Source organism: Notolepis coatsorum, assembly GCF_963971535.1.
Source record: "Notolepis coatsorum genome assembly, chromosome: 5".
NCBI lineage: Eukaryota > Metazoa > Chordata > Actinopteri > Aulopiformes > Paralepididae > Notolepis > Notolepis coatsorum.
The window spans coordinates 78,208,083-78,222,447 of NC_140169.1; the positions used below are offsets into that span (position 1 = coordinate 78,208,083).

Here is a 14,365-nt window from a genome sequence, read left to right on the forward strand (position 1 = left end):
GAGAACAATAACCTTGGTCTTCTTTAAAAAAGAAAATGCCACCCTTTTCCACCACGCCAATCTCTCTGGTTCAAGAGTCACATGAGCCTCCCTTGCTCACCTGCAAGAGTCATTTTCAACCCCCTCCCGTCACCATTTGTATGAAAGTATTCTGTACTTCTGTATGACAACTATTAAAGAAACTTGAAACACAAGCCGCCTTACCCAGACTGACAGCAAACCATGTACCCATCAATGTGACCAGTCAAGTCAAGTCAAGTCAGCTTTATTTGTATAGCATAATACAAATTACTAATTACAAAGTGCTTCACATGATAAAGACACATACAATGCAGTAACAAGTAAAAATACACTAAAATTACAGAAAAAGGTATTGTACATTTAAGAAAGCAAGAGCAAGGTGCAATATAAATGAGACAAGAAATTAGATAAAAAGTCCAGAGTAACAGCAAACGTAGTGTACAAGTGGCAGGCTAACTCTGGTCAAAGGCCAGGGAAAAGAGGTGCGTTTTGAGCAGTGATTTAAAAGCCTCTAGGCAGATCTTATGTGGGACTAGAACCGGAAGTGACCGTAACAGCATGTACAATAATAATATAATAATAATAATAATATAATAATATATATATATTTATTGTTACCGTATATATATATATTAGAGCTGGGCCGTTAACGGCGTTAACGTGCTGCGTTAACGCTATACTAGTATCGCGCGATAATATAATTAACGCATTAATCTAAAAAAATTTATTTATTTTTTTTTAACATTTTTTTTTTTTATTTTACCTTTATTTACCCAGGGTAGATTCGCTGAGCACACATGCTCTTTTTCAGGAACGCCCTGCTTCACATTCACACAGTTCCATTCACACCTGGGAGCTGCCCAGTACAACCACAGTTGACACCATTGGCCACTGAGCAACTCCACTGGAGCAGTTGATTCAAGCCATGTCACATAGTTCAAGTTTGAAATGATTCTTTCTGTTTTGCTCCTGAGAGTGTGCTAGATACTGTACTGTACTGGTAATATTATTTATTTGTGTTAACTTCTGAATAAAACAACTTATTAAACACAAGTACATCTTATTGAACATTATTTTGATATTTCATTACCAATTATCATAGCAAAACAGCTTTTTCAAACAGTCTGTAATGCATTTTGGAAACGGGAGATGGGCTCATGGTGTAATGGGCCACCTGGCCTGAGAAACATAAGGAGGAAAGAAAAAGTAAGGACTTACTTCTGGTCATTATTTGGGTAGAACACACATATTTTGAATGCCTTCGGCAGTTTTTTTTTTTTTTTTTGAGCCATTTTAATCTAGATTAATCTAGATTAAATCCAGGATTGCAGATAGATTAATCTAGATTAAAAAAATGTATCTATGCCCACCTCTAATATATATACATATCTGTCTGTACATACCTGCACATAATCATTTTACATATCTGTAGATACTATAATATCTATATTTGTACATATCCCTTACCTACTCTTACTAGTTACGCTGCTAGCCAGTATAACTACTACCATACTGTCTTTATATGTGTATCACTGTAGATAATATTACAACTCTGTACATACACCCGATTAGCACTATAATCAGTAGTACTAATTTATATATCTTATACCCAGTTTAATCACCTGTACATTGTATATTACTATTGCACTTTACTGTTACATTTGCACTGTGGTTGGATGCCAAGTTCTTTGTTGTACTGTACTTGTGCTGTATAATAAGTAACAATAAATTGTTATCTAATCTATAGATCCATTTTTGCCTTAGTCAAGTCCTGATTAGTCAAGTTAACAGTGCGTGCAGGGAAGGCAGCATGGCAGAATGGGTCTAGCCTATCAATCACACTAGGCGGTCAATCAAAATCATTGGAGCTAGACAAATGCGTTTTGAACTGACCAGAATGTCAATTTAGTAAGAAAGAAACTCGGAATCGGCAGGTCAGACTTTTAATAAAATCTGAAATTGGAATCGGGCAAAGAAAATTGCAATGGGTGCACCCCTACTACCCCCTCGCCCCATCAACAAGCCCCTCCGTACCCCACAGTAGTGATCGTCGTTGAAGATCTGCGGTGGCAGTGGGTTGCCCCTCTCCGGCTGCCTGTCCTGGGGGATGTTCTGGTACATCCACTGCCTCTGGTCCTCCAGCATGGTGATGTCCACTTCCAGGAAAATGATCCGATTGGACTCCAGGAAGCCCACCACCGCCTGTTGACGCTTCTTCACCTGGAGGTGGGGGGCGGGGGGACAAGGTTCGTACGTTACGAAGGTTTGGTCACCCCATTCGGAAGTGAACAACCGCTGGGAGTGCTGACCGGGACTAGCGTTCTTAACGTTTAAAAATGTACCTTTAAATTGGAACCCGCATTGGAGGGTTGAGGAGGGAAGTGGATGGAGAGGATGGCCAAGGAGAGTGGGGGAGGGGTGATAAAGGAAAAGTACAAAAAAATATTATAATAATTCACATTCAAATGTGTCCAAATGCATAATGCAATCTTCCAGTTTAGGTTGACAGGAAGCATCGACAACATTGACAGACACATTTTCTATTCCCTGGGGATCAACTGATTTGTTGCTAGCATCGGTAAATACAACAAAAAATAGGATGAACAAATAAAAAAAAATTGAGTAAAAGAGAAAACAGTCATTTTAGGCAAAAGAAAACACAGTAACATAAACGTTAAATCTACAGAAATGAAGTGTGTGTGTGTGTGTGTGTTAGTGTTGTCAAAAATAAAACTAATACAATTTAAAACGGTTTCAATACTCATTTCCCGAAATATCGATATTTAATTATTCATAAAAGAAATTAAAATATTTTTTGTATAAGGAAGTTGCATTGTTCATTGCAATACCTGTAATAGTACAGTAGTCGACACACACACACACACACACACACACACACGCATTCAGTTAAGTCGGAATATATGACTGTAATACAAACAGTTCAGTTTGTCAGGTACATGCAACACAGATTACAGTGTTTACATCTGTCTGCTTGAGAAAATACCATGTTCTGCAATAAAAATTATTGAAGTGAGATGAACAGTTATTTTTAAATGTGTGATCTAAAGATAAACAAAGGGTTTTAAAAGTGTTATATTTATCTTCTCTTATAGTACCAGAGAGAAGCTGAGGAGAATCAACCAGCAACAAAAGCTAAAAAAATAAATTATTTTATTTTTTACATTTTAAGATTGAACCTTTTTCCCTGTGGTATCGAAAATGGTATTGAATATCGATACTTTTCAAGGTATCGTATCGAAGTTCGAAATTCCAGTATCGTGACAACACTAGTGTGTGTGTATCTGTGTGTGTGTATCTGTGCGTGTGTATCTGTGCGTGTGTAATCCCTCTGTATTATGGTCTCGGCCAAAGGTCAGTAGTTTAATATACTCCTGTAATGACAGTAAACCAACACTCACATTACCAGACAGGTTTTCACCCTCTCACACACGCACGCACACACACACACCTAGACCGGCCAGTGTCCTCACAAGGGTAGGTTACTTATGGGGACATTTGGTCCCCACAAAAGGTCAGAAAACAAGGCCTTGCATATACACACACACAAAATACAGCACTGATCGCAGACTGTGTTACTCTGACAGTAATGGAGACATTAAATGTGATTATTGATTACTGGAGGAGCTTGGGTGAAACCAGAGAGCTTCCATCCTTTTCCTATTCCTTTAATCCAGTTATATGTCGATACTACAGGATTGACAAGGCCATCTGTGCAGAACCACTTCATACAACATGGCTGGCGGGGGAACCGTATAGTAGCAGCTCTATTTAGGTTAGTGTTTGATTTGACGTTAATCCTGGTTAAGTTATCAAAAGCACTTTTATAGAAATATACTTTTCTATAGAATTAAACCACTACACAAATGGACAGTGTGTGCATTGATGGTCAAAATATGATATCACAATATTTTGTGTATAAAACGGTATAACAATATTTTTGATGGTATAGGTTTTTCCAGTTCATGTTTTGTAATGCAACATGTCATGGAACATCATACTGTATGAGCACAACTACATTTGTTTTACCTTTCTTCTCGCCCAAAGGCTGCCCTTCTGTCATCGTCTACATGTTACCAGAGGCTGCCCTTCTGTCATCTTCTACAAGTTACCAAAGATGTTTAAAAATAACCGGAGAAACACGCCGTGGCTCAAGAATTGTTTATTCTTTTTTTGGAATTGTGGTTTTTAATGATCGCGTAAATTGGTAGTGTTGTGGAAATTATTCTAAGAGAAGAAACGATGAGCTGTAGTAATTCAGATAGAGTTGAGTTGTAAAAAACGAACAAAAAGTGCTCAGTTAGTTACTAATCGGAGACCAAGTGGACACAAGCGTCTGACCAGGAAGTGAGACAGAACCCTGGTCACACGTACAATTAACATAGAAGAGACAATTAAAACAGAAGATAGGTCTTTGTCGTCCCCGAGACAAGACTGGAGTCAAGATTAAACAAGAAAAGAACAAGATGTGATTTACTTGGAAATGTCTATCTATCCCGGCCCTTGAGGTTGTTTTAAGAACATCAGCCAGACTGTCGCCCTAGTGTCTTTGAGCTCTGCTAGTTGACCTATATATTAAACTGGTCAAGGCTATCGAATATGTATAATAGAATATGTATTTCAACACAGATCTATAATGATGACATGATAATATTTCGATCGCAGTAGTGTTACCTGAAAACGACAGTTTCGTTTTTTTTTGGCAAACAATACATGCATTTCTAAATGTAGCCCTCCAACTTCTCCAAATGTTGCCACACTTCAGACGGCATCTCCCTGATTGCTACTGGCAGCGCGCTCAGCACGACTCGCTGTGGTGGGCCAACTACAGCATCGCAAACACTACAGTGAGTGCACGTGACACACGCACACAAACGAACGTTAAATAATTTTTTTTCTTTTTTAAGAAAAAAGTATTTACATTTATTTTTTTACATACATGCAAAAAAAATGCAACTTATCGATTTCACGCAGTGGTCTCAGCCTTATGAATATTGTATTCTTTCATATAGCAACATGAATTCAATACATTATTTAGCATTACTGCACAGTGGGCTACAGCTACAGTACAATGGAACAAACCACCAAGGGGGGCGCAGATTTAAGTATGGTCTTCTTGGGACCAAAATACTCTCAACAACAGGACTCTCATTTGGAGAATATTTTTAGTCTTGAGACTATAGGGCTTCATTTGAGTTTTGAGACACCAGCCCTCAAGAGAATGCAGTGAAGTGACCCAGTCTCTAGTCTCTGGATGAGCAGCTCCCAGTCGTGGTGTTGTCCTGCTGCACAAAGATAATGACCTCGCTTCGGTTGTTTGTGGCTGTGTGTGCGCGCGTGAGTTTGAAAAACAATCCGAGGAGAATGTTGGTTAAGAAGATTGAAAACAAAACTCCCACGCTTCTTGGGAGGTTATTAAAAGACACAGAAACACACACAGCGGATAGTGAAAACTTCCTGTGCGTCATAGTGTCGAGTGCTCCAGCTGGTACCAGTCACTATAGATATATATATATATGAGAGAGAGAGAGAGAGAGAGCGAGAGCGCGAGAGAGAGCGAGAGAGAGAGAGAGGCATTCTCTTGTAAACAGCCTCAACGACCCCTCCAGCTTTCTGATTACAGGACACCACAATCCTTTCATGTCGGTATCATGAATATCAAACTCATACTGAATTCCTAAACTAATTTTTACAGCAACATCGATTCTACTGTGAATGCAAATCATTTATATTCATGCCTATAATGGCAACGAACAGTAAATGCCATCAGGTGTATGGGCCAAAACAGGCAGTATATCACTATGGCTTCATTCACTGATGACATCGCAAGCTAGACGCACTGATTAATCAAAATGTTTAATACTATTCAATTGTGCTTCTAGATCACAAAGGGGGGGATTGTTTCAATAATAATAATAAACTTTATTGGTATAGCACCTTCCATACAGAAACTGCAGCTCAAAGTGCTTCACAACAGAAAAAAGACAGGCATAAAATGAGCACATAAAGTGCAGACATATAAAATCACAGTTTTTCACATTAGGATCTAACATCCCAACATGCCACCTTGTTTATGGTTTGATTCAGTTTTAAATAGACACTAATAAAAAGAGTAAACTAGAATAGACGGAGTAAAATAGTGCACATAAAATCCCAGTTTTTTACAGTGCAATAAAATAGTTCTGGATTACGTTCAAAGTAGGGATGGGAATAGCAAAAGTGCTATTCGAATATTCGTTTTTCATAATATCGAATATTCGAATATTTTTAGTTTCAGTTTGAATTCAGTTAAAATGTTCAGTTTCAGTTAAATTCAGTTATTATTTTTAATAGAATGGATAATTAAAATCAAAGGGTATTGCACATAAATAGGTAGGGATGTCCGATATTATCGGCCTACCGATATTATTACATTTCTATAACCTTTATTTACTCAGGCAAGTAAGAACAAATTCAGATTTTATTTATTGTCAAAAGTATGCATAATGTTGTGTTAATTCCACAACAAGAGATATGTAATGTTAATTACCTGAAATTATTCCATTTTTGGGGGGGGGGAAACCCTGCATATATCGGTATTGGTTGATATCGGTATCGGAAATTAAGAGTTGGACAATATCGGTATAAAAGCCAATATCGAGCATCCCTATAAATAGGCACTTATATCAACCGGTTTTAATAAACAAACAGACACAGTAGCATGTGCATCTTTTAGATCAATATTAGGCTATGAAAATTAGGCTGCCTCTAAATATAAAAAGGAATGAAATAAGAATGGTTTGCTTTAAAAAAAATTAAAGAAAATGTAAAACACATTTTTTTTATTTTTTTTTTTTTGATTTTCGATTTTCTGATATGAAAATCGAAGGTAGATATGGGATCGAATATTGGAATATTCTGTCCCATTCCTAGTTCAAAGTCGTCTTTACCTTCTCCGTTTGGTATCCACAGTTTAACACTTGACAGTTTTGTTCCAAGAGAGGGGCAATAGCTGTAACCCCCCCCCCCCCCTTCAACATTCCATTGTATGTCAAGAGGATGATGATAACCCAGATAAGAATTACAGCATACTGTACATGTGTGTGTGTGTGTGTGTGTGTGATGTGTGTGATGTGTGTGTTCATGTTTGACGGACCACAGTGGAGCTATTGTTTGGCCATAAAGACAAAAGACTGCAGAGTGAAGTAAAAAGAAAAAAGATTCACTCTGGTTGTTGATGAGGACAATCATTTACAGACGTGAACCCAAACAACACTGCATGTATTGTGTCTCTCCCACCAGCTTCACCAAAAGCAATGCTAGAAAACTGTACTCCTTGGAGATCTGAAGTACTCAAGCAGAAAATCAACTACGGGGAAGGCAACACTTTTGTTCCGGTCAAAAAGGTGTAAACTATTTGCAACACACACTAAATGGTAAATGGCTGCATTTATATAGCGCTTTTATCCAAAGCGCTTTACAATTTGTTCCTCACATTTTACCCATTCACTCACACATTCACACACCGACGGCAGAGGCAACCATGCAAGGTGCCAACCTGCTCATCTGGAGCAGTTAGGGGTTAAGTGTCTTGCTCAAGGACACTTCGACATGCTGCCCGGGAATCGAACCGGGAACCTCTGGATTACCAGGAGACTGCTCTACCTCCCCACTGTCGCCCCCCAACTAGAGGAGCACGAGATAATCAATACGAGTGTGGAATTCCCAACTGTGTCGATCTGTAGAATCGATAATTGATCTTAATTTGTGGACATTGTGTGTTTTAACCAATTGACATAATGTTAATAAGTCTGAACTAGATGCTTTGGCATAAAGTTTCACTTTCAACTGCATATAGTCAACTATCGGTGAATGAATCACTCTTGTCAGATTGTATATCTACACTAACTAAAAATATTAATAGAATTTAATCAAACCGTGATCAAAATGTAGCGTTACATGATGCATCAAATCTTTGCTTTAATATAACAGAATCAAATCGTGGTGAATTGGATCCAGGGAGCTAAATAAACTTTTTGACTCACCGGCCAGTGGCGGGTAGATGGGAAGAGTCTACCCGCCAAGCATATTTCTTACCTGCCAACTTTTTTTTGATTAAAATATATATATATATATTTTATATAAAAACAATTTTTGTAAATAAAATATATATTATATAATCATACTTGTATTATCTGCGAGACATCGCCACCACGCAATAAGTCAAAATGCTTGCTATCTGCAAACAGCTCCACTGTCTGTGTGTATTTGAGTAGCCTCCAGCTCCAGCAAGGATTCTCCGGCCCTGCAGCTAGACCCTATATTCAGCTAGACCCTACATTCAGCATGCAAGGATTCTCCGGCGATGCAGCTGGACCCTATTTTTAACGTTACGGTTATTTTGTCAAATCACATTCAACATGCCCTCAGCTAGAATACGCATTCAATCAATGTTATAAGACATTGATATCAGGAGCTATCTGTAGCTACTGCTAGCCCGGTAGATAACGTTAAGACAATTTAGTTTACTGAGACAGGTCGATCTAACGTGAGCTAGCTAACGCGAGGTAGCTAACGAGGGAACGGAGGTATTATGCAGCTCATGGAGGTCCGATCTAGACTAGAGCAGACTGCTACCATTCTGAGAGCTTAACGTTAGCACTAGAGCTGCGGGCGAGCTGCTACCATTCTGAGAGCTTAACGTTAGCACTAGATGCTGCGGGCGAGCGGCTACCATTCTGAGAGCTTAACGTTAGCACTAGAGCTGCGGGCGAGCTGCTACCATTCTGAGAGCTTAACGTTAGCACTAGATGCTGCGGGCGAGCTGCTACCATTCTGAGAGATTAACGTTAGCAGTGGCACTAGAGCTGCGGGCCGCTCTGTGTTGATACGAGCAGAAGCCAATAGTATCCCGCTGCAGGGCTGGCCCGGCTGGGCGGATATGACTCGTTGCCACGTTTTTTTTCAAAATAAGAATATCATACGAACCGAATGCTGCTAACTGCCGGAGCCATCGATATTATGACTCTAGCTGCGCTTGGGCCGGAAATGAGACCCGCACAGATTTTCAAAATAAGAGTATCGTTATGAACTACATGTCCACACGCCACACGGCGGGCAGGGCTCTCAGTGGCAAGCGCCAAAGGTAAAAACTGAGCGCCCCTGGCAGGCTTTAATTTCGCCCCCTGATTGGATCACTGCACCCCTAACAAGCAAGAAGTTGTCGGTCTGTGTGGGCCTGCCTTGTCCCAGTACAGGACAAATTACATGGCTTCTACCTCTGAGCTAAAGGGGCCAGCAGCATGCGAGTGTGTGTGTGTGAATAATTAACCATGGTGAGTAAGAGTTTGTGTCAGGCAGGGGTAAGAGATGTATCGAGATTTTGTTCGCAAACTCCCCTGAAGTCTTACACACACACACACACACACACACACACACACACACACACGCACACGGTTTGCGGACCATTCAGTATCACATTCTATGTTATCATAATCCAGCTGCAGGCAAGGACATTTTACCATTTGCTGTTTAACCCTTTCACTACTTTAACCATCTGTAGTGTGGTGGTGAAAGGGTTAACCCTTTGTCGTGTGGCAGTGAGTTGAGAGTTATTATGCGTCACAAATTATGATGTCAAGTATTAAATCAGTTAAATAATGAAAATTAAATACATATATCTTTACCTTTGTGAGTGATTAACAGTCCACGGGAAGGCACAAAGGCCATGACATTCTTTTAATTTTCATAATTTCCCTGATCTGTATTTTAATACTTGACATCATAACAGATTGCAGAATAGTTACAATACAGTACACCTCAATACACACAATTGTTAAGGGGATGCAGACCAGAGAAAGACTTTAGTCTTGTTTACATCAGGGTCCCCCATTTTCAATTCATCATAACATAATATGACATACTGTACATGACATACAGATAGATAATTACATGTTCCAAGTCCAACTCTTTAACTCAAGTTCGTTTTGGGATATATTATGAACTATGGTCTTCAATTGTCCTTACATATCATTGAGGGCAGGCCCTCATTCACAATGATGTTGAGACATAATAAATCTGCTTTATTGTTTTGGTGGAGGGTTCCCTTAAAAATAAGGGAGGGTTGGGTTAGGGCAGGGGTCGGCAACCTGCGGCTCCGAGGCCGCATGCAGCTCTTTAGCCAATGAGCTGCGGCTCCCTGGCCCAACTTTTTTTTTTTTACCTTTTTTTTATTTGTATTTTTTCTTATTTTGGAGATCGATGTCATACTGTGACACTGAAATGAAAAGATATTTCATCAACTAAGATATTTAGTCAACAAAAGGCTTACCTGTATGCGAAATTTGCGAACAACGAAAAATTTACTTTTTATTTTATAGATTTTCCACAAATAAGGGAAGGACTCTAATAGAGCTGCATAGTTCAGGGTTTTATTTCAAAGTAGGTCTACAGATGCCAGTGTTTTTTCTCCTTTTCCGTGTTTTATTTCAAAGTAGGTCTACACATGGTAGTCTTTTTTCAAAGTGGACTACTTTTTATTTTATAAATGTTCCACAAATAAGGGAAGGACTCAAATATACCTGAATAGTTCAGGGTTTTATTTCAAAGTCGGTCTACAGACACCAGTGTTTTGTCTCCTCTTGTGTTTTATTTAAAAATAGGTCTACACAGCCAGTCTTTTTTCTCCTCTTCATACGAGTTTGAGGTTTTCCTTTGTTATAACATGTAAAAACAGCAATAAAAAGTAAAAAAAAAATATTTTTGTTGCTTTATAATCCCATTAATGCAACAAACTGTGTGCTATAAGTATAAAGTATAATAAATCGCAAATTACTTTGGGTATTGCAAGGCGTTTTATGCTAAATGTGGGGTATGCTTGGGGATATATAAAACATTATACACTGTTATCTTCATTTTAAGGGTAAAAAGGTTGTGCGGCTCCCTGAGCATTTTATTTTGTGGGACGGGGGAAAAGTGGCTATTTTGATAGTAAAGGTTGCTGACCCCTGGGTTAGGGTTAAGCATGCATGGTTATGGACTTGGTAAGTCAATGCAAATGTATGTGTTTTTGTTAGTTTGTTTGTTTGTGTCTGTATATCTGCATCTGTGTTGGAGAGAGAAGGAGAGATAGAAAGAGAGGTCAACGTCAGATGTATTCATACAGCACATTTAAAAACAACTGAAGTGTGCTGCACAATAGAAAGTACAAAAGTACAGTAAATACAATATTAATAGAAATACAAGGTGCACAATTCACACAAACAGAAATAGTACACAGTACTTCACACATATCAATAACAAATTTAAATACAATATAAAATGCACAGTCAAATAGAAACACGGACATACAGCTTGATCTAAACAAAAAACCAGTGAGAAGAGGCGAGTCTTTAACAAAGACTTACAAATGGCTAGGGTTGGGTCAGATCTAATATGTAAACTGTTCCGCAGCCAAAAGCTCACCCCAAAGGCTCGGTCAGCTTTGGACTTTTGGAGCCTAGATTTTGGAACATCCCGGAGCAACGGACTTGACAACCTCAGTGCTCTAGCTGGTGTGTGAACATGGAGAAGTTAAACTACGTACTTTAAAATATTAAATCTGGAAACTGAGCCAGTATAGTCACGCTTTATTGTGGCGAACAGCAGCATTCTGCACTAGCTGTAGGTATCGTAGCGAGAGAGCTGGTCTAAGTCCACATACAAAGAGTTACAGTAGTCAAGCCTAGACGTAATGAAGGCATGTATGACCCTCTCCAAATACACCAAATATAAAGGTATACTGGGCGCCGGGGCCGGCAACCTTTGCCGAATGTCGTCCCCCCTATCCCTCTCCCATCCTTCCTCTCTGCCGGACTTGTATCCGAAATAAATCAATAAAATGCAGAAAACTAAATTAAAAAATAAAGATATATATAAAGGTATACCACCATGGATCCATGCAAAGGTATGTGTTTTTACTATACAGTCATCAACGATATATACATAAAAGAAAATGTGTTAATCAAAAAAGGATTCCTTGCAGCAGTATTAAAAAGTTGAATAAAATAGACCATTTTCAATTAAATTAACTATTACAGAATGACCTCCTGGACCCTAATCAGTCAGAGGTCAGGACTGGTCACTCCAGAGACGGGCCTCATAGTGGTCACAGAGGCTCATCACAAGAGCGAAAGGCCTCTCCTCTGTCCTGATGCTCCTGGACGCGTGAATATTAAAGGCAACCAACTTGTGTTCAGCTTTTCGTTCAGCGTTTCTCTGATTGGCCACACGGCCACGTGACCGCCCTAGCACACGCCCTTTTCCGCTGAGAGACGCGGCAGAAGCGCTGGTCGAACCAACGCGCTGGTCGAACCAGTTCAGACAGAGGTGTTTATTTATATTAATAAACATATCTACTAGAAACACTGGTGTTCTGTTGTGTGACTGTACTAAACTCTTCCACCACATGACCGACATTTGACATACAGTACACCTCCTATCTATGTTGGGATTATGTTTGGTCATGACAAAACAATAAAAATCGCTACTGTTAGTGCCACCACCCACTTCAATGACAGAGCTCTCATATTTGCAAATGCATAAACTATATCTTAAATTATGGCGATGTGTCTAATATGGCTGTCGCGAAGTCATTGATAAGCGACAGCCATATTAGACACATAATTTAAGATATAGTTTATGCATTGGCAAAATATGAGAGCGCTGTCATTGAAGGGCTTCCTACAACGGTGCTGCTGCTGGAGCTGAAGTGATGTACAGTTTATGCATTCGCAAAATATGAGAGCGCTGTCATTGAAGGGCTTCCTACAACGGTGCTGCTGCTGGAGCTGAAGTGATGTACAGTGACGAGTGAATCTGGTAGTTGGTTGTTAAAAAGTTCAGCGCATTTCATAACTGTATGGGCTTTGTTTATACTTCAGAGGTGATGTACAGTGACGAGTGAATCTGGTAGTTGGTTGTTAAAAACGCGAAACATAATAACGTTACGCTTTCTAGTTCAGCGCATTTCATAGCGCTCCACTGCTACCGCAGCTGAACACAAGTTGGTTGGAACAGCAGCTGAACACAAGTTGGTTGGTACACAAGTTGGTTGCCCGCGCTGCCGCTCGCTTGCTCCTTGGATTTCATTTGGGATGTGGGACGACTGCCGCTTGCCTGCGCGTGGGGGCGGGGGGTAGAGCTGCCGCGATTACCGCATTACCGCGGTATCGCTGTTACATCACGGCCACCGCAGAGTAGGCTGAATACCGCATCACCGCTGTTTTTTATAATAATAATAATGAAGTACCCTCCTCTCGTTGGGCTTGCGGCTCTGCAGATATACCCTACTCCTATATCGAGGTTCCAAGCGACCCTATTGGGTACCAGAAAAGTCACGTGAAACATTGCAGACCACTGATTGGTCAGAAGAGAGACGCGTCACACGTTGAGAGCGTCCTGCAGTTTTTTACATGCTGAATGTCAGCCATTGATCAGAGCTCATCACAATACGGCTAATAACGTTAGCTTTAGCTCCCCGCCGGAGTGGACTACCATCGCTCCTCAGGAGTACTAAACGAGACATAATGATTTTACTGTCTGCAACGAATGTTATAATAAAAGCCCTTCGTTCTATACACTTGTCTGATTGAAAACTTTATTAACAGACCGCAGAATGGGACAACTCAGCACGCTCTGAGCAAAGAAAGGAACTGAGATGGTCCGGTAAATACGCTGATGTTATTGAACGTATAACTATATAATGGTAATGCCACAAAACGAATGCCTTTATTATAAAGTAGTAACTTTATAGTAATAATAATAAGAAAGGGTCGGGGGGGTAACCACCCCTGCCCGCGACACCGAGTGAACGGCGCACGACCAGAGGGGAAATCCGTGTTTCACTTTCAATAACTAACTTGCCGAATCCCAAACAATATTCATGCTGCAAAGTCATCCTCTAAAGATCGACATTTAGACTAGAGGCAGGCTATATGCTATAAAAAGTAGACTACTACTAAAAAAAAAAATGCATTCAAATTATTATTTTTTTGTGTGCGTGCGGTAATAACCGCGCGGTAGGAAATATTTTGCAAATCCGTGCGGTAAGGAAAACATCAATACCGCGGCAGCTCTAGCGGCGGGTTGCGGCCAATCAGAGAAAAGCCGAACACAAGTTGGTCGCCTTTAATATTCACGCCTCCTGGACCTGTCAGCAGCCTTCAACACAGTCAACCACCAGAACCTCCCTCGCAGGATTGGGAGTTATAGGCTCTGTGCCGGCATGGCTGTCATCCTACCTTGACAACCGCTCCTGATCAAGTCCAGTATCACGGAGAGGTACCCTGTCAGCCGCCCTGCCCCCTAC

At 40.1% G+C, this 14,365-nt stretch overlaps 1 protein-coding gene across 1 annotated transcript in view; it reads right to left on the bottom strand.

Moving 5' to 3' along the window:
• Nucleotides 1–14,365, bottom strand: part of sh3bgrl2 (SH3 domain binding glutamate-rich protein like 2) — a 62,186-nt gene that overhangs the window by 31,406 nt on the left and 16,415 nt on the right. The window contains exon 2 of the mRNA XM_084314006.1: nt 2,056–2,241. Within this exon, the coding sequence (XP_084170132.1) occupies nt 2,056–2,241 (186 nt within the window). The remainder of the gene's footprint in view (nt 1–2,055; nt 2,242–14,365) is intronic.